The sequence below is a fragment of the Barbus barbus genome, assembly GCF_936440315.1.
Source record: "Barbus barbus genome assembly, chromosome: 47".
In the NCBI taxonomy this organism is placed as follows: Eukaryota; Metazoa; Chordata; class Actinopteri; order Cypriniformes; family Cyprinidae; genus Barbus; species Barbus barbus.
Window position 1 is genome coordinate 21,383,186 of NC_136725.1, and position 18,099 is coordinate 21,401,284.

Consider the following 18,099-nt stretch of genomic DNA (forward strand, 5'->3'; position numbering starts at 1 on the left):
ATTTGGAGTGGAATATGATCCATTCGTGTCCGAAAAAAATACTTTTTACATTGACATTGAAAGAGCCTCTGATGGCAGTGCCGAAGGTAATGAAATGATCATTTTGCCATATAAGTCATACAGCATGACTGCTGTCAGTTTGAGCACCTATTAGCTTTGAACAAAATCAGCATCTGCCACCTGCTCCAAAGAATGAATGAATGAGGCATTTATATAGCGTGTTATTGTGTATTGTTGTACACCCAAAGCACTTTACAATCATATAGGGGGTCTCTCCTCAACCACCACCAGACTCATTAGTACACAGCTTCATTTATAATGCAGGGATGTCCATGACTCACATATTCCCCTGAATATACAGACCTTCATGACATGATGGCAGATATCTCTCTGAGACTCACCAGTGAAGTAGTTTTTGATCTTGAGTCTGAGCACGCTGAGTTTGCTAACAGTTAAAAATTAACGAGTTAATAGGACTATTTAGGCAAGCCCTCCAAGAAACAAACAAAACAAGGCCTGCAATTACTAAAAGAACACATCTATTGAATTTTTATTTTTTTATGATGTATGGTATGATGATTTGTAACTACATTCATTGGATTAAATTTTCCATAAACCTTTGCAATCTTGGTGTGTAAAATGTGTTTTTATGCAGGTTTGGCCTGAGCTTTTGTTGCATTGCGGTTATGGCCGGCAGCGCGTCACCAGCATGGGGTGTTTCGAGCACCTCAAAACAGTGAGCCATTTTACCAAACATTGATTCAAAGTTTCGAAAAGGCTGGTTTCTACCATCACAACATTTGCAAGAGGGTTACCACTGGTTCTTAGCTGATTAATTATTAATGCACTATATACACTCAGTGTTTGGTAAAACACAGAGCAGTTTTTTGGTGGGGAGGGGGGTTTGTTGTAAGTCTTGCAGTATATTGCAATATATATTAATAATATGACAAAATGTCAAGAAAAATAGATAGAAATGATAGATGCATGAAGCGCTATAAAAATGCTTCCAAACCACTGATCTATATAAATTACTATTATAGATCAGTGCTCCAAACTCACTGAAGGCTGACTGTCAGATTTAGCAGTAGAGCAGAAATAATTATTTCATAATGTCTCAGAAAGCAGTCAGTAACTTCAGATGCATATTAAAAGATTTGTTTAATTGATTTAATATTTTTAATTAATAGTTCAAATTTCACAATTCCACAATAAAGAATGTCATTCACGATTGTTTCGACTTGAACCTGGAGCACAAAACCAGTCTGAAGTCGCTGGGGTATATTTGTAGCAATAGCCAACAATACATTGTATGGGTCAAAATTATTGATTTTTCATTTATGCAAAAAAACATTAGGACATTAAGTAAAGATCATGTTCTATGAAGATATTTTGTAAATTTACTACTGTAAATATATCAAAACTTCATTTTTGATTAGTAATATGCATTGCTACGAACTTCATTCGGACAACTTTAAAGGCGATTTTCTCAATATTTAGATTTTTTTGCATATTTAGATTTTTTTTTTTAATGTAGAACTGCTATTTTAGACACATTAATGCATGACCAGGTTCTCTCTTTCACAAAATCCCATACACGCAGTAGCTCCAGATCCTCCTGAACTCAAATGTTCTCCGGTGTCCCGATGCCAGACTCAGTATGATATTAATGCAAATAAATGAATCCCAGATGTCACACAGGAGTTCATCCAGACGCTACTGAATATCTTGAAGAGCACATGTATGTAATCCTGACTCAAAAGAGAGCTGTCATATATATTGTCAGGTATAATGTGCAGCTTCGTATCCCCAGATGGAAAGCAGGAGGAGTGATTATGGAATAGTTCCCAGTATGATGTGGAGATCAAGAAAACCTAGTGTTTGGAGCGCTCTAGTGGACATAATGAGACAGGTCTGGAATAAACTTCAACAGCTACTGTTATTCATACGGGGTCAAAGGTCTGAGGAAATTTACCCAGCACACCTAGCAACCGCATAGCAATGTCTTGGCAACCACTCAGAACACAGAATAACAGCAAATTCTGCTCAAACTAAATTCAGAAAAATCAAGTTAGATAGTTCATCTTCAAGTTTTTGCAAAACTGTATGAATGTCTTTATTCTGTTGGGCACAAAAGAAGATATTTTGAACAATGTTGGTAACTAAACCACTGACTTCCATATGGAGAAAAGAATATATATATAGAAGTCAATGGCTACCGTCAACTGTTTGGCTACCAACCTTCTTTAAAACATTATCGTTTGCGCTCATACAGGTTGAAAACAACTTCATGGTGAATAAATGACAGGTTTTCATTTATGGGTGAACTATCCCTTTAATATGCAATAAAAAAAAACTTGAATTTTTTTTTTCAAAAATGTTAAATAACAATAATTGTTATTTAAAAAAATGTTACATAACAATATATGGAGTGATGTACTATACCCTAGAAAAATGAATTGATTAGGTACATTTCAAGATGCTTGTCTTAAGTCTAAGAAACTGAGTATTTCTGTGAGTTTGAGTTTATCACTAAACCAATATAAACCGATAGTGTTATCATTCTGAGCCATTAGACGTTCATAAGACCAAATCATTTCAACATCGCAGGAAATCTATGGTATGTAACTCCTTTGATGATTCATTTCCTAAATTCCTTGTATATACTGTAGTTCTTTGTTTGGGGATTTTTTATACACTTCTAAAATGTAATGTGGCAAAGCAATCTGCTCTTTGCTGATTGGTTAAGACTGAACCTAGTTCTATTTCTAGTAGAGAATACTTTACACTAGAGATATCAGCCCCAAATCTCAGTTATGTGACTGATATGAATGTAAAAAAAACATAAATGGCTACATAGAGCTACTTTCAGGGATGTATCATCTCATTACTTAACATATTACTGTATATTATTGTGTGTAACAAGGTGTTGCAAAACAGGCCAATGTTATGTTTAACTTTACCCGCTGAACCTGATTTATTAGTAACATATTTTATATTTTTATGATGTCACAACCACCTTTGTTTATTTCAAGTGTTTGACTATAATGCATTTTTGTACAATGGTTTAAAGTAGCTACTTTACCACACCGAATGAGAGATGTAAAGTACATGGAAATACATAATTATGTGCTTATTTTATTTTCATTATTACAATTTACCTTATGGATGGAGTAAGTGGATAAAAATGGAGCATATAAGGTAATAAAACTGAAAATGAATAACAGTCATTAACCCAGTGAATTTAGTCCAGAAATGTATTAGACACGGAAATAAACTAAATAAAAATGGTAAAGAAATAATTTCGCTATATTTCACAAATAATTACAAAGAAATGGAAAGTAGCACATCGAATTTTGAGAAAAACTTTTTTTTTTTTTCACGAAACATTCAAATTAACTTTGTTTGATTTACAACTTTGATCTATTTCCCTGTTTACTTCTTGGTTTTAAACCTTTGTAGAGTCTGGGACCACCACTAATACAAATATCATGAAAATAAAAGAAAATTTGAGATATTTTATTGCCTATATCTCTGTATACATTATCTCCATGGACCTGTGATCGAAAACCCTGATAACAGACAATAAGACAATAGTTTTGAGGATATGTAAGCGGGACGCCGTGACGATTCTGGCTCCGTCCTGCCAGATCTCGACTAGCTGGTTTCACTGAGCAAGAACAGCAACACCCGAGTTTCTGTAATCATTTCATTCAGATGAGCCCTTCACAATGGAATTTAACTACAACATTTTTTGTCTTGCTGTCGGAAGTGAACAAACTTGACTTGAGGACAGAAACGTTCCATCAACAGCTGTTTTTGGCTGTATTGGGTTCTTAAGTTGATTGTTTGGAGATAAAATGTTCTAGATGTCACATTGTAGATTTAGCGTTCCTATAGCCAAAATTGACCTAAAAATTCTTTGTAAATTGTATCACCAAATCTTGAATTCAGTCTTTTTGTTCAATTGTTTTCTTTCAATTAGTACAGGTTTTGTAATTGTTTTTGAACTGATAGGTCTCATTAATCTGAGTTTATGCACTTCAGTTTGTGAAGAAAGCATTATTTTGTGCATCATTTTGGCAATGTTCACTCAAAAACTGAGCATTAGCTCAGATCAATGATGCCTATGAGTAATCAGTTACAAAAAAAATGCTAATTGAAAGAAAACAAGTTGATATAGAGACTGAATACCAATATTTGGTAATAGCAAATACCCCAAAAGCAAAAAAAGGTAGTTGAATACCATGTACGAGCAAAGCCTGTAAGTTTTAGTCTGATGCAATATTTTGGGAAAAGAATCTCCAGGTCAAAATGACAGGAACACAACATGCACTAATACAATACATGTTTTCTCAGAACGCAAGGCCACTTTTGGAGCCTCATCTTCTCATCTTCTGCTTGCCTGGCTAGGACAATAACTTATTTAACTTATATTATAGAAATTGAAGATAAAATGCATAAGAAGGCAACAGATTTATCACAATGACATTATTTTTGTCTGAAAATCCAGATCTTTTCTGGGCTGAAATGCTTGTCGCAGCTCAGGTATGTTCAGGGTTTTACAGGCTGTTGTGTTGCTCAACATCTTCAAAACAATAAAACATGCTTATGTGTGCACTACTGAAATCCCGAGATCCAAAAAGAAAAAGAAATCTCTCAAAAGCTTATTAAAAGGATCTCACATTCGTTCTGCATATATTTTTAAATGAGTTCATGCATTTGATCTTGATCATGTTGAATTGTTGTTTTTATAAGCAATGAGAAACTAAATTTAAAGGGCCAGCAGGTTAATAGAAACATTCCTTCACAATGATCAATTTACAAAACGTGTTTTCATAATGCATATGCTAATTATGATGACAAATATTTTGAAGTCATATAGAAACACTGGGATCACTAGGCCTGTATTTTCACTTCTTTTTCGCCGTTAACATACACCCTTCTTTTTCCACTCGTGGCGTAGTTTTATTATTCACACCCAACAGTGTATGATTCCTCTATTGTGCAATAATGACTCTGAAAGCAACAGAACCCCTCTGATCATTCAGACATCTAATGGGGTGACCCAGCCCTGAAACCAGGGTGATGGACGTCAACATGACTACAAGACTGAATCACAAACAAACATTTCACATCAAAATAATAAATAAATGATCAAGTTTAATGGGTTTTATACTACATTCCCCCTTCATTCTTTTATTCTGCATTCCTCATTAATCTACTTGATTAATCTCAATGTTGATTTTTTAAATATTTTATATATTATAAGTATTAATTTTTTTTTTTTTTTCAAAATTCTGTCTTTTATCATATATTTGTATTATATGTTGGGTAAAACCGAGGCATGTTGTCACAAAAAGTCAATGCGTGTGTCTTTTTCCATGTTCAATATTTAATATAGCCTAGTCTTGATCTTATATAATATAATCCATTGAAATATTACAAGTGTGACCCACCTAGTGTCATTTTTCTGTTGATTCTGAGGTGAAAATAAATTTTTCGTTAAGTTCTCCTTGTAAACATCTTCAGTCAGCATGTTTTGCTTTTTTTTCAGTTTTGAAGCATTAAGCCAGGGCGCAAAATAATGTCATACACCTGCTGTCGACATTCCTGCAGCGTTCCGCTCATATTTTCATACAGGTGGTCACCATGGAAACACCAATGAGAGCGCACCTCAAAGTTTCGACCTGAATTCCGGACGTTTCATGGGACGGAACCTCCATATATGAACAATTGTGGGAGGAGCCAAGCTTACAGGTGTATAAGTACTACAGGTTTAAATGAATCATGCGATTGATACCAGCAGCCGAGCGAACGAGGGAGAGCGTGGAAGGAGCACAACTTCGGGTTTTAAGGTTTGAGCTTTTGCTTTTTAGTGGCAGTCGTAGCAGGGTTCGTATTTTATAAGATTTCAGGATTTGAAGGACTAGCCCTGGCTGTTTGTGAATACCTTAGCGCTTTTATAACGTTTAGATGTGTTTAATCTATCATTATGAGTTTAAATGCGGAATATCAGTGGAATCAACCGGGGTTTCACGTCTTTCCAGTTGTGTTTGGGAGTGGTTTGCATGGGTTTGTCTCGTTGGGAGTGGCATCATTAGCATGTGTAATTCATATGAGAGTTTTGGGAAAGCCTCTATAAACCCCCTTTAAGGATTTGAAAGTTTAGGGCTCAAGCTTGATTTGTAACCGTGTTTGCATGGAAAAGAGGAAAGCTATGCTACATTAAATCTAGAACACATTAACAGGGTTATTTTGGCTTTCAAATAAGCTTATTTAAATATCTCGTTAGTAATTTGATCTCATTTTTTCCACCAGAAGAGAAGCCTAAAGACTCCTTAGATATGGCTTTCAACACCCTGACGTCAAGAGCTGTTCTGCTCTATGATGAGTGGATTAAGGAAGCAGGTGAGCTTGCATCAACAGCACCTCTGCATCTCTAAGTTTTCTGTAATTGGCCGGGAAATAAGACGTGTTTTTGCCTCACTTGTAGATCCACGGACTGAGAACTGGCTGCTTATGGCCTCCCCATTCCCTCAAACAATCATCGTCGCTGCCTACATCTACTTCGTGACGTCGCTGGGGCCTCGGCTGATGGAAAACCGCAAGCCCTTTGACCTCAAGCGTCCAATGATCATCTATAACTTCAGCATTGTGGTGTTCTCCATCTACATGATTTACGAGGTCCGTGAACCTGTTTCTAGTGTGTTTTTATTATTTATTTATTTTTCCATCTCCATTGTGTGTTTATCAAAATATCTTCCTTTTACAGTTTCTTATGTCTGGTTGGGCAAACGGCTACACCTATGGGTGTGACCTTGTGGATTATTCCAGTTCTCCTCAGGCTCTCAGGGTATGTGAATGGAGCACATTCTTTTGATTGTTCATTTGTTGCCGGTGACGCGTGCAAATATTTGACACTTCCTTATCCATCTTGTTTCCTTCTCCTTCTAGATGGCATGGACCTGCTGGCTGTACTATTTCTCCAAGTTCATTGAGATGCTTGACACTGTAAGTGGGCTTCTTTTGTATTCCGAACAAAAACTCACGTTTTTATGATGGATGCCGGTCAATGCTAAACCTGTTTTGTTATCTTGTCTTGACAGATTTTCTTTGTCTTGAGGAAAAAGAACAGCCAGGTTACTTTCCTTCACGTCTTCCATCACTCCATCATGCCCTTCACCTGGTGGTTTGGGGTCAGATTTGCCGCAGGTAAAGTAATCTGAGATTGATCATTCACCCAAAAAGTTGTCCGCACCTTCATTTTAAACCCATATAACCCTGGTTAATCTTCAAAACTGAGAGGTTTCTGTCCCTCCATTGGAAGTCCAGACAACTAAAACTTCCAAAAAGGTCAAAGGCATTAATTTGAGATTTTTACAACACCTTTATAACCTTTTTGGATCTCCAAAGTTTGTTACTTTGGCTTTCAATGGAAGGACTAAAAACGGTCTCAACGAATCTCAATTTTGTGTTTTGACGATTAACCATAACTCATGTTTTAAACTCATGATGGTGAGCAAATTACAAATTGGATTTTTATTATTTTTTTTTGTGGAGAGGGGGGTTAAAGATCCCTTTAAATTCATCCAATAAAGAAAATGCATGTACTCACCCAAATGCATGCTAAAAACAGTCCATATGACTGGTTAATTGCGAGAGTACACTAGTTTAGTTGGTTATCTGAAGAACAGCATGACTTGAAGATGCTTGACAGCTGTGGTCATCCACTTTGCTTGTTCGACATAAAACAAAGTATAAAATGTCTATGCAGCTTAATTTTGTTCTCATTGAGTTAAATATTCCTGATGTGACGTGCTAATGGTGTGTTTTGGTTTCTTAGGTGGTCTGGGAACCTTCCATGCCCTACTGAACTGCGCCATCCATGTCATAATGTACACCTACTACGCGCTCTCCGCCCTGGGACCCGCCTACCAGAAGTACCTGTGGTGGAAAAAGCATATGACCACCATTCAGCTGGTAAGTTACAGGCTTCTCTACCCATCCCCACTGTCCTTTGTCAAAATCCAGGCTTTTGATGTCAGAACACTTAACTGGTAATAACTCAACCCTTCTGTTTGTCAGGTTCAGTTTCTGCTGATCACCATTCACATTGGCCAGTTCTTCTTCATGAAGGACTGTCCTTACCAGTTTCCTGTGTTCCTCTACGTCATCGGTCTATATGGGCTGATTTTCCTGGTCCTGTTCCTCCACTTCTACTATCACGCCTACACCAAGGGCAAGAGGCTTCCCAAGGTCTTCCAGAACGGAAACTACCTTCCCATGAAATCTGACTGATCTTTCCTTTGGCCATCCAAAAGTGAAGCCCTAACCTATTAAGTGGGAATATTCCTTTTTTAATTTCATCCGTTCTAGTTCCACTTCCCTGTTTTATGTTAAAACTATTGTGGAATACAGCCACCTTATCACTGGATTTAAGACTTCCGAAACTTGCACACTGATGTTTCACTGGAGATGCTGTCCTCATTTTTGTTGTCTTCACTTAAGACTTTGAAATGAGTATGGAGTGGGAAGTACAGTGTTTTTGTTCTAATATGCTCTAATTTACCTTTAAATATTGAATTTCTCAGCTTTAGAGTATGATTGAACTGCTGGCCAAATTTGAAAAGAGGTTATGAGAGCACAAGGGATTGAAGTTTGTTTCTAAAAGGGTTTTTGAAGGTTGTGTTTTAGTTGTAACTGAATGAGCCCGAGGCCCTTTGACCCCCCCCCCCCCTAGGAACGTTTGACTGATCTACCTAGTTGTGCTCGAACCTGTGCCGCAGAAGTGACATCATCTGAAGTTATTTTGTAAGTGATTTATGCTGTGTGACTATTTATTCTGTATTTAATGTTGCTCTTTTCTTAATGTGATCTTTTTAAATGATGTTGATCTGTAGGAATTACCTGTTATGCTTTTATCAGAGCTGTTGAAATGGAAGACCAGAACAATGTTACAGGATTTTTCCTTTTTAAATGAATTTCCAATTTTGTGAAAAGAGACTGGTTTTTATAATGAAACAAAAATAAATGATCTCTCTGTTTTTCTTGTACTAGTTTCTTTGTCTACACAAGTTCTCAACAGCGCACTTGCACTACACCTCCCATACTGCACTTGGGCAACTCCGGTAAAGTTGATGCCCATATTTGGTAAATCAGTAGCGTCACGTGACTGATTTCGTGTGCCAATCACATTATTGGCAGGAACGTGTCGGTTTTCAAAAGTGACGGAGCTAACTGGCGTCGAGATGTTTACGGAGATAAACACAGTAACGTAAATGGCTAAATAAGAATATAAGCTAATAAAAATTAATAGGGTTCAAATGGATGGTAAAATGATTGGACCTGGACCTTATAGGGCGACGAAATTGGTAAGTACATAAAAAAAAAAAAAAAAAAGCTGAATGTTTTCACGAGTTGGTTAAGCACCTCACGTGAGCTGATTTTTACGTCAGTATTTCTTTAAACTGTTCAAAATGTGATTTTTGATATCACACATCAGTATACCTATAATACATTTAAAGCCGCGAGAAAGTTTGTGGTTGCTTTGTGTTCCGTAGGAATGCCGGAAATTATGTCGCGTGGAATACTTAACGTGTTTTAGGCTTATTACTGCCAAATAAACGCCACTAATATTGTAAATGTTGTTTCTTTTGTCTGCGACTGAGTGTTAAAGTAGTTAAGGTAACCACCACTGAATTCACCCTACAGCTGTACATATCTATAACATTCAGCAAACACCTAGAAACACTAAAGATGCACTTTATTGATCCCTGAGGGAAAATTCTCGTGTAACACAAATTCACCATGGCAACTGCAGATCCCATCAAAATACCTCAAAATTAAAATGCATCAAAATTAATCATTGTTATTAATAAGATAATGTTAGATTTGGTGTAGGGATTAAAGAGGTTTTCAAGCAACAAAAATATATAGATTTTTCCCCCCATACATTAGAATGTTTAATTTTATGTTTTCTGAGCAAAAAAATGATCATGCATTTTTCATACAGCCTCCCCAAAACTAATTGTAATTTTAAATCTTTGCCACAATCCTTCAAACCACTAGGTAGGTTTTAACCATTGGTCAGCAAGAAGATTTTAAGAATTTAAAATGCAATACAATTTAGTGCGATCACTTATTTTTTTTTTACATTTAGTCATTTAGCAGATGCTTTTATCCAAAGCGACTTACAGATGAGGACAATGGAAGCAATCAAAATCAACAAAAGAGCAATGATATGCAAGTGCTATATTTATATTTATATATTTATTCACCAATAAGTGTAAAAATGAATTTGAAATATAAATATATTTTTGTGTTTTAATAAGACAGGTCAGAATTAGTTTCATTTCATGCTGATTGACCATTACAACATTATTTCACCCATATTTTGACATTTGAAACATTAAAGTAGACACTTTACTAGCATTTAATTCACCATTCTAAATGTAAACAGTAGATTCATAATTACGATAAATAAGTGAAGTGAGTGAAGTGACATACTGCCAAGAATGGTGACCCATACTCGGAATTCGTGCTCTGCATTTAACCCATCCAACGTGCACACACACAGCAGTGAACACACACACACTGTGAACACACACCCGGAGCAGTGGGCAGCCATTTATGCTGCGGCGCCCGGGGAGCAGTTGGGGGTTCGGTGCCTTGCTCAAGGGCACCTCAGTCGTGGTATTGAGGGTGGAGAGAGAGCTGGACATTCACTCCCCCCACCTACAATTCCTGCCGGCCCGAGACTCGAACCCTCAACCTTTGGATTACAAGTCCAACTCTCTAACCTTTAGCCCACAACACAAGGTTGTTTCAACACCTCTCAACAGTTTGCAGTTTAAAGAGCATCAGTGGTTAATTCTGAAAGTCTTATTTTTTCCCAGTGGAATGAGACCATCAGGCTCTTCCGTGGCGGAATGCCAGTCAGACGTCACTGGGCTCATTTCAGGAGTTACGATCACAGTTTTACAGGAGCTGAGGCTGTCGACTTCCTCCACGAGCTGCTCAGACAAAACCAGAACTTTGGACCGGAGGTGACGCGCTACCAAACACTCCAGTTACTCCGGAAATTTCTTAAAAATCACGTCATTGAGGATGTCAAAGGACGATTTGGTAAAGAGGACTTTGAGGACAATGGACATTTATACAGGTGCTTTCTTAGCTCTCTTTCAAAAATTAGATTACAACATTATCACCTTTATTTTACTCTTTATGAATGTGAGGCTGCTTTGAATCAATCTATTGTATAAAGTGGTATATTAAAAAAGTATATATGTTTCATTACAATAATACATTGTATTTCATAATAATAATAAATGCTTTAAATGTGTCAGATTCCCCCCACAATCACCTCTGAAGCCCGTTCCTGTGCGTCCACCTATAAGAGATCGCAACTCCGTACCCAGAATCCCACACTGGGACGACTTTGAGGAGATATCAGTGCCGGAGAAGATCCCAATGAAGCCTCTTATGGTAACAGAACATTCGGCTGTGGAAAAACATTTATTTTCCTAAAAATTAATAATTTTTGGTGCCATTTACAACATTAATTCTCTTCTGCTCAGCAAGGCTGCATTTATGTGCTGAAAAAATACAGTAAAACAAGATGTTTTCAACATTGATAATAATAAGAAATGTTTTTTTGAGCAGCAAATCTGCATATTACTATGATTTCTTAAAGGGGTAGTTCACCCAAAAATTTTAATTTGATGTTTATTAGCTCAACTTATCAGTAGACCACAAACAAAGCTTTTTAACTCAAACCGTTGCAGTCTGTCAGTAATATAATGGCAGTCAATAGGACCCACGGCTTTGAGAGACAAAAAAACATACACAGACAAAACCGAATTAAACCATGTGGCTCGTGACGATATATTGAGGTCGTCAGACACAAAACAATCGGTCTGTTCATGAAACTGAACAGTATTTATATCATTTTTTACCTCTGATCCACTGCAATGTCCAACTGTCCTGAGTGCATTCCTTGATGTTTAACGGTGGTTGGCATCCAACTTCAATGGTGCTTTACCGCCACCTACTGTATAGAGTGTTTACCGGAGCTAGACAGAGATAAACTATTAACTAGAATTGAGACTTCCATCTCTCTTCTTCCCCTTCCCCTTTAATTAATAACAATGATTTCCAAAACGGTAGTCTATATCCCATTTGCTATACTAGTGTCCCTCAGGAAACTAAATAAATGCGGAAGCGATCTAAACAATGAGTGACGTATACGCGCTTCTGCGCATGCGTCTACTATGCCAGACGTTGACTGTCACGCACCGGATGTTGTGAACGCGCTCAGGACAGTTGGACATTGGGGTGGATCAGAGGTAAAAAAAAAAAAGAGAAAAATACGGTTCAGTTTCTTGCACAGACTGATTGTTTCGTGTCTTAAGACCTCAGTGTATCATCACGAGCCGCAGGGTTTAATTTGGTTTTGTCTGTGTATGTTTTGTGGTCTCTCAAAGCTGTGGGTCCCATTGACTGCCATTATATGACTGACAGACTGCAACGGTTTGAGTTAAAAATCTTTGTTTGTGTTCGAATGAAGAAACAAAGTCACCTACATCTTGGATGCCATGGGAGTAAGCAGATAAACATCAAATTTTCATTTTTGGGTGAACTATCCCTAAGGATCATGTGACACTGAAGACTGGAGTAATGATGCTCAAAATTCAGCTTTGCATCACAGGAATAAATTACATTTTAAAAGATATTACAATAGAAAGCCCTTATTTCAATTTGTAATAATATTTTCAGATTTTTTGATCATATATGCAGCCACTGTGAACAAAAGAGACTTTTTTGATTTAAAATTCATAATGTTTCCAAACTTTTGACAAAGACTACGTTTATGTAATTAAAAAAAAATTTATATATATATATATATATATATATATATATATATATATATATTTTTTTTTTTTTTTTTTGATCTAGAATTCTGAGTCGTGGAACAAGAGGCACAGCATCGCCATCGGTGAGGTTCCTGAATGCCGTTTAATCCGGCGGGGGGAATTAACCCTGAAACACGTGGACCAGATATGGAAGTCAATGACACTAACACAGTAAGCATCAACAGAGAAGCTCTAATCCTGCTCAAAAAAGGAGTTTTGTTTTTAAGATGAACACTCTTATTAGTTTACAGACTGTTTTGGGTCTCCGGTCTCTGGACGGGGTTTTAGATGCCAAACTTCTGTGCCTGAAGCACATTGTTCACAATGTGTTTGGTGTTAATAAGCAGGGGATTGTTGTGCTGAAGAACAAAGCAGGTGAGCAAGGGTTATATTTTAACTCATGAAATCTTCTTGCAGCTAATTTCTGATGGATCTCTTTCTGTGTGTTGTATTTTCTGTAGAGGACTTGCCTCATTGGGTGTTATCTGCAATGAAATGCCTGGCAAACTGTGAGTGACCGATCATCTGCTGTCATTTTGATTCAATGTTCAATAGATAATTAAACGTGTTGTTAATAATCACAATAAATAATTATTTTGCCATGTGATATAGTTTGTTAGCCTTTGTGCCTTTCTGCCAAACTGCTGTTTTTATAAATTAATATGTAATTAAATATGATGTCTGGATGCATATATTACATTATAGTCCATCTTTAATTGTGTATTAACTTTTTTACTCTTATCTACTATTATCTTTGAACTCATTTTTAGGGCCCAATGGCAATGACGCCAGGCAGCCCATGTATCCAGGGTTCGAGAGAGACGTCTTCAGGACAGTTGCAGAACATTTTCTGAGATTGAAAGAGCCACTTTTGACTTTCCATCTGTATGAAATATTTGTCAGTATTTTGGGTGAGTGATGCACAAGCCATTCACACAATGAGTGATGAACATATTTAATCAGCTGATACTTGTCCGTTTTGAGATTATTACAATGACCAAAAAACAGTCTGACTTCATAGTTCTCTATTCTTTGAATCTTTGAATTAATAGATTAGTAAATATTGAGTATAAATAAAAAGTATATATTTCATTTAACCAGGAAGAAACTCATTGAGATTAAAAATTTCTTTTTCAAGAGTGTCCTGACCAAAATATATTAACTTGTGTGTGTGCATGTATGTATGTATATATATATATATATATATATATATATATATATATATATATTTACTATTTTGTGGCCAGTAAGATTTTTTTCAAAAGAAACTTTTATTCGGCAAGGATGCATTAAATTGATCGAAAGTGACAGTAAAGACATTTATAATGTTACAAAAGATTAAATTTCAATGCTGTTCTTTTGGACTGTCTTTTCATTAAGCCAAAAGAAATGTACGGTTTCCTTAAAATGATTAAGCAGCACAACTGTTTTCAACATTGATAATTATCAGAAATGCTTTTGTGCAGTAAATCAGTATATTAGAATGATTTCTGAAGGATCATGTGACACTGAAGACTGGAGTAATGATGCTGAAAATTCAGCTTTGATCACAGGAATAAATTACATTTTAAAATATGATCATATAGAAAACAGTTTTTTTAAATAGAAATAATATTTTACAATATTACCGCATTTGTAATATAAATGTCAGCTCAAATAAATGTACCTTTTGGGAGCATAAGTGTTCTTGTGACTGTTTTCCTCCCGCAGGGCTTCTGCAGCGGCAGTCGGTTGCGGTTGAAGCGCTGCAGGTCTGCTGCCTCCTGCTGCCTCCAGCCAACCGTCGTAGACTGCAGCTGTTAATGCGTCTGATGGCTAAAGTCTGTGCCAACCCCTCTCTCCCCCCTCTGAACGACACCATAGGAGCTCGTACCCTGGTAAATCACTCACCACCTCAGATAGATGTTCTCTGTACAAGTTAATTATTTGCAAATCACTGATAGTCTTTAACCGTCGTAGTTAATTTATAATTCAGCTCAGCGTTCACACTGTCTGTCTCTTTGTGGGTGCCTTCGCTCCTGTGCAGATGGTCCAGACCTTCTCCCGGTGCATTCTGGGATCTGCGGATGAGGTGGACTTGGACGAGCTGTTGGCCACCAAGCTGGTCACGTTTATGATTGATAACCATGACAGTGTGCTGAAGGTGCCGTCCAGCCTGCGAAAATCTGTCGAGGAGCATCTGTCTCACCTCAGAAGAGCTCAGGTCAGCATCCCATGTCATTCATTAAATGGTTAATAATTGACTGACTATATCATGAAACTGAATCCACAACAACTTCTTTGGTGTATTTCTGAGGAAAAAAATTAAGTGGGAATTAATGTACTAATTATTGTAGGCATTCGTATTAATATAGATTTGATTGTATTGTGATAAATGCATTGTGATATTATTGGTTATATATTTTCTTTCCCACCTATCTGGCCTTGGTTATATCAGAGCAGAGTTGTTAAAAATAAAAATTATGATAAAAATATTACCACTGTGCACACTAAGACTAGGAAAAATTGTTAACACTTTACAATAAGTTTTCATTTGGTAACATAAATTAACTGCATTAGTTGACATTAAATTACAATAAATAATATATAATACTAAAATATATGCACCCTCAGAATTAGTTTCTTCATGGGAACATGGGGATTTGGAGAAATGTAGCATTCCATCACTTGCTCACCAATGGATCCTCTGCAGTGAATGGGTGCCGTCAGAATGAGAGTCCAAACAGCTGATAAAAACATCACAATAATCCACACCACTCCATCAATTAACATCTTGTGAAGTGAAAAGGTGTATTTTTGTAAAGAGCAAATTCATTATCAAGACGTTATTAACTTCAAACCATCACTTCTGGCAAAAATACAAGTGCATAATCCATAATAATGCTTCCTCCAGTAAAAAAGTCCATCTTGAATAGCCTGGAGGTGAGGATGTTTTTAGCTGATTTTTTTTTTATTGCATGTTTTCTTTTGTCAAGTTTTTGAGATGCAAATGCAATTTTTTCTGTCGTGAAGTTAATGAGCTTTGGACGTCTCTTTCTCACCCCACATTCTGATCTCCTCGCATGCTTTGGTTTCTTCAAGATAAAGTACGCGGGTGCAGACACGGACACCTCCACGGCGACTCCACCTCACACGTTCTACAAACAGATCAGCAGCAAGGAGTTTGAGCAGCAGAGGGTCTCTGGATCTCAAGGAGCCATCGTGGAACTACTAGAGAACATCATACAAGACAAGAACATATCCATTAAAGACAAGAAGAAGAAGCTGAAGCAGGTCAGAGAGGATCCTTTTAACATGGCTTAGGGGCTAGAGGAATATCTGTCACATGGTGTGAATTATTGCATGAAAATTGTGAAATGTATTTACAGTAGACTTATGATGGTGTGAATGGACTGCTGAGAATTCTCTCTATAGCCTTCATAGAGCTTGAATTGTTTAACACTGAATATTTCTTTAAATGTCAAACTACATGTTGTTCTAAAAGGCTGATGTGTTCAGTAACTCAACTGCATGTTACAGAAACTTTGAAACCTGAGAATTCACGGTTTATTTTCCCCTGTGTGATTTATTTATTTTTTTCTTGGCTGTCAGTTCCAGAGATCTCATCCTGACATCTACCGCAGACGCTTTCCCACCGCTGAAAGCGAGGCAGCGGTTTTCCCAGAGAGACCCCAGAGACTCAAACCACAGCTGATGTTCCTCACGCTGAAGAAACCCTTCCAGCCCTTCCAGAGGAGCTGGAGCTTTCGGGCTTGAGTCAGTGCTCAGAGTGGTCAGTTTGAGGCTAGGGTGACCATGTTAAGTATTATTATCAAGGAGAGATGTTACGGAATATTAAAGGCTGCATTCTGCTAAGACATCCTGAATCAAAATAACACTAAATTCACCTCATCAGTGATCAGATGGATTAAATAAAGTATGATGCTGTGCATTGGAATCCCTTTAAAGCAAGACCCTACAGGCAAACCCATTGTTTTTTCATGCACTGACCAATTTTGAGATTTTGCTTTCAGTGGAAAGAGAACATCCAAAATGTTTATTTTATTACACTTTATCTAGTTGCATCTGTAGATTTCCAGTACATATCAGTATTAATGCTGTTGATATTTTTTTCTGATTTATGGAGTGATGAAAAAAAATCCCTTCAGTAAAAACCTTTAACATGTCAACAAAATGAAGAATTTTGAACCTGGCGTTATTCACTTGTAGTGTCTTGCTGTAAGAATGGGCTTGAAAATTATAATAAAAAAGATTTATCTATAAAATAAATTCTTATAACCAAAAAACACATCCAGCGGGCCTCCATAGTGCTTGATTTCATTTGCTTGATGTAAATAATCTGCAGATAAGCAGCTGTAATTGGTTTAGTTTTACCTCGTCTAACAGCTGTTAAGTTCTCAGTTCCGCTAAATTATGCTGTCACTGATAATCAGCCAGAAGAAATATGTGCCGGTCACCAGAAAATGGCTTTTGAAAACTCCTATTTTTACTTTGAATCGATTTAGGTAGATGCCAGTGTCACAGCAACTACTGATGCAGTACAGGCTACGCTATATTTCTGTCTGTCGTTTGTGTTTTTATACTTGAGTGTTCTCTGTTTTCACTGGTTTGTATTCTTTGGTTCTTTTGTTTTGTTCTTTCTTTGTATTTTATTTGGTATTAAAGTAGTTCTAGTTTGTCATGTTTGATCACGTCACGTAACACTAAAGAAAACCTTCACCTTTTATCACTTGACTATTTATAATTGATTGTGATCGAGTCTGTCGTGGTACTGTAAGGATATCGGTCAAAAGATACTGTTTAAATCTTCACTGATGTTTTCTGTAAACTGAATTCATCTGGCAGCTTTTACATGTTTTTAAAGTAATGGATTTTAATTTTAATACAATGCTGGATCAAATTCAGTGTCCGTGTCATTCCGTATCACTTTTTCAAAGTTGTGTCCCCGGTGTTTTGATTTTGTACAAATTCTGGAGTTATTGTTACTGATTTGGACGTCTACACTGTGATCACAAATATGGAATTGGAAAAATAAATCTATATTATTACATGATGTTGCAGTTTATTTCTTCAGCCTGTTTACATGATATTGTAATCTGATATTTCAAGCTGACAGACATGCTAAACATAAACCAGTAACAGAAAGGCAGATACAGGGTTTCTGCAGATGTAAAAAACAAGGTAT

At 36.7% G+C, this 18,099-nt stretch overlaps 2 protein-coding genes across 3 annotated transcripts; both read left to right on the forward strand.

Annotated features, from left to right (window-relative positions):
• Window positions 1–5,756: 5,756 nt before the first annotated feature.
• LOC306866220 (very long chain fatty acid elongase 7-like) lies at window positions 5,757–9,047 on the forward strand. The gene is made up of 8 exons (XM_079411322.1): window positions 5,757–5,858; window positions 6,322–6,411; window positions 6,497–6,687; window positions 6,776–6,856; window positions 6,958–7,014; window positions 7,110–7,215; window positions 7,847–7,983; window positions 8,089–9,047. Exons 2-8 carry the CDS (start codon window positions 6,348–6,350, stop codon window positions 8,299–8,301), a joined length of 849 nt encoding a protein of 282 aa, XP_079267448.1. The 5' UTR covers window positions 5,757–5,858; window positions 6,322–6,347; the 3' UTR covers window positions 8,302–9,047.
• Window positions 8,417–17,964, forward strand: LOC306866218 (DEP domain-containing protein 1B-like). 2 transcript variants are annotated; one of them, XM_079411319.1, is made up of 11 exons: window positions 8,417–9,374; window positions 10,899–11,164; window positions 11,349–11,487; window positions 12,958–13,085; window positions 13,159–13,289; window positions 13,376–13,423; window positions 13,685–13,825; window positions 14,625–14,791; window positions 14,941–15,117; window positions 15,996–16,187; window positions 16,506–17,964. In XM_079411319.1, the coding sequence occupies exons 1-11, from the start codon at window positions 9,327–9,329 to the stop codon at window positions 16,668–16,670; spliced, it is 1,602 nt and encodes a 533-aa protein (XP_079267445.1). In that variant the 5' UTR covers window positions 8,417–9,326; the 3' UTR covers window positions 16,671–17,964. The 2 variants fall into 2 exon arrangements, with proteins under 2 accessions (XP_079267445.1, XP_079267446.1); XM_079411320.1 differs by having other exon boundaries at window positions 16,512–17,957.
• Window positions 17,965–18,099: the final 135 nt, after the last annotated feature.

Excerpts from the sequence above, each read along its gene's own strand:
- LOC306866220 (XM_079411322.1), top strand. The coding sequence starts at position 6,348 with ATGGCTTTCAACACCCTGACGTCAAGAGCTGTTCTGCTCTATGATGAG. Across the intron at positions 6,857-6,957 it reads GTTCTCCTCAGGCTCTCAGG|ATGGCATGGACCTGCTGGCT; the intron begins GTATGTGAATGG and ends TTCTCCTTCTAG. Across the intron at positions 7,015-7,109 it reads TCATTGAGATGCTTGACACT|ATTTTCTTTGTCTTGAGGAA; the intron begins GTAAGTGGGCTT and ends TTGTCTTGACAG.
- LOC306866218 (XM_079411319.1), top strand. The coding sequence starts at position 9,327 with ATGGATGGTAAAATGATTGGACCTGGACCTTATAGGGCGACGAAATTG. Across the intron at positions 13,424-13,684 it reads AATGAAATGCCTGGCAAACT|GGCCCAATGGCAATGACGCC; the intron begins GTGAGTGACCGA and ends ACTCATTTTTAG. Across the intron at positions 16,188-16,505 it reads AGAAGAAGAAGCTGAAGCAG|TTCCAGAGATCTCATCCTGA; the intron begins GTCAGAGAGGAT and ends CTTGGCTGTCAG.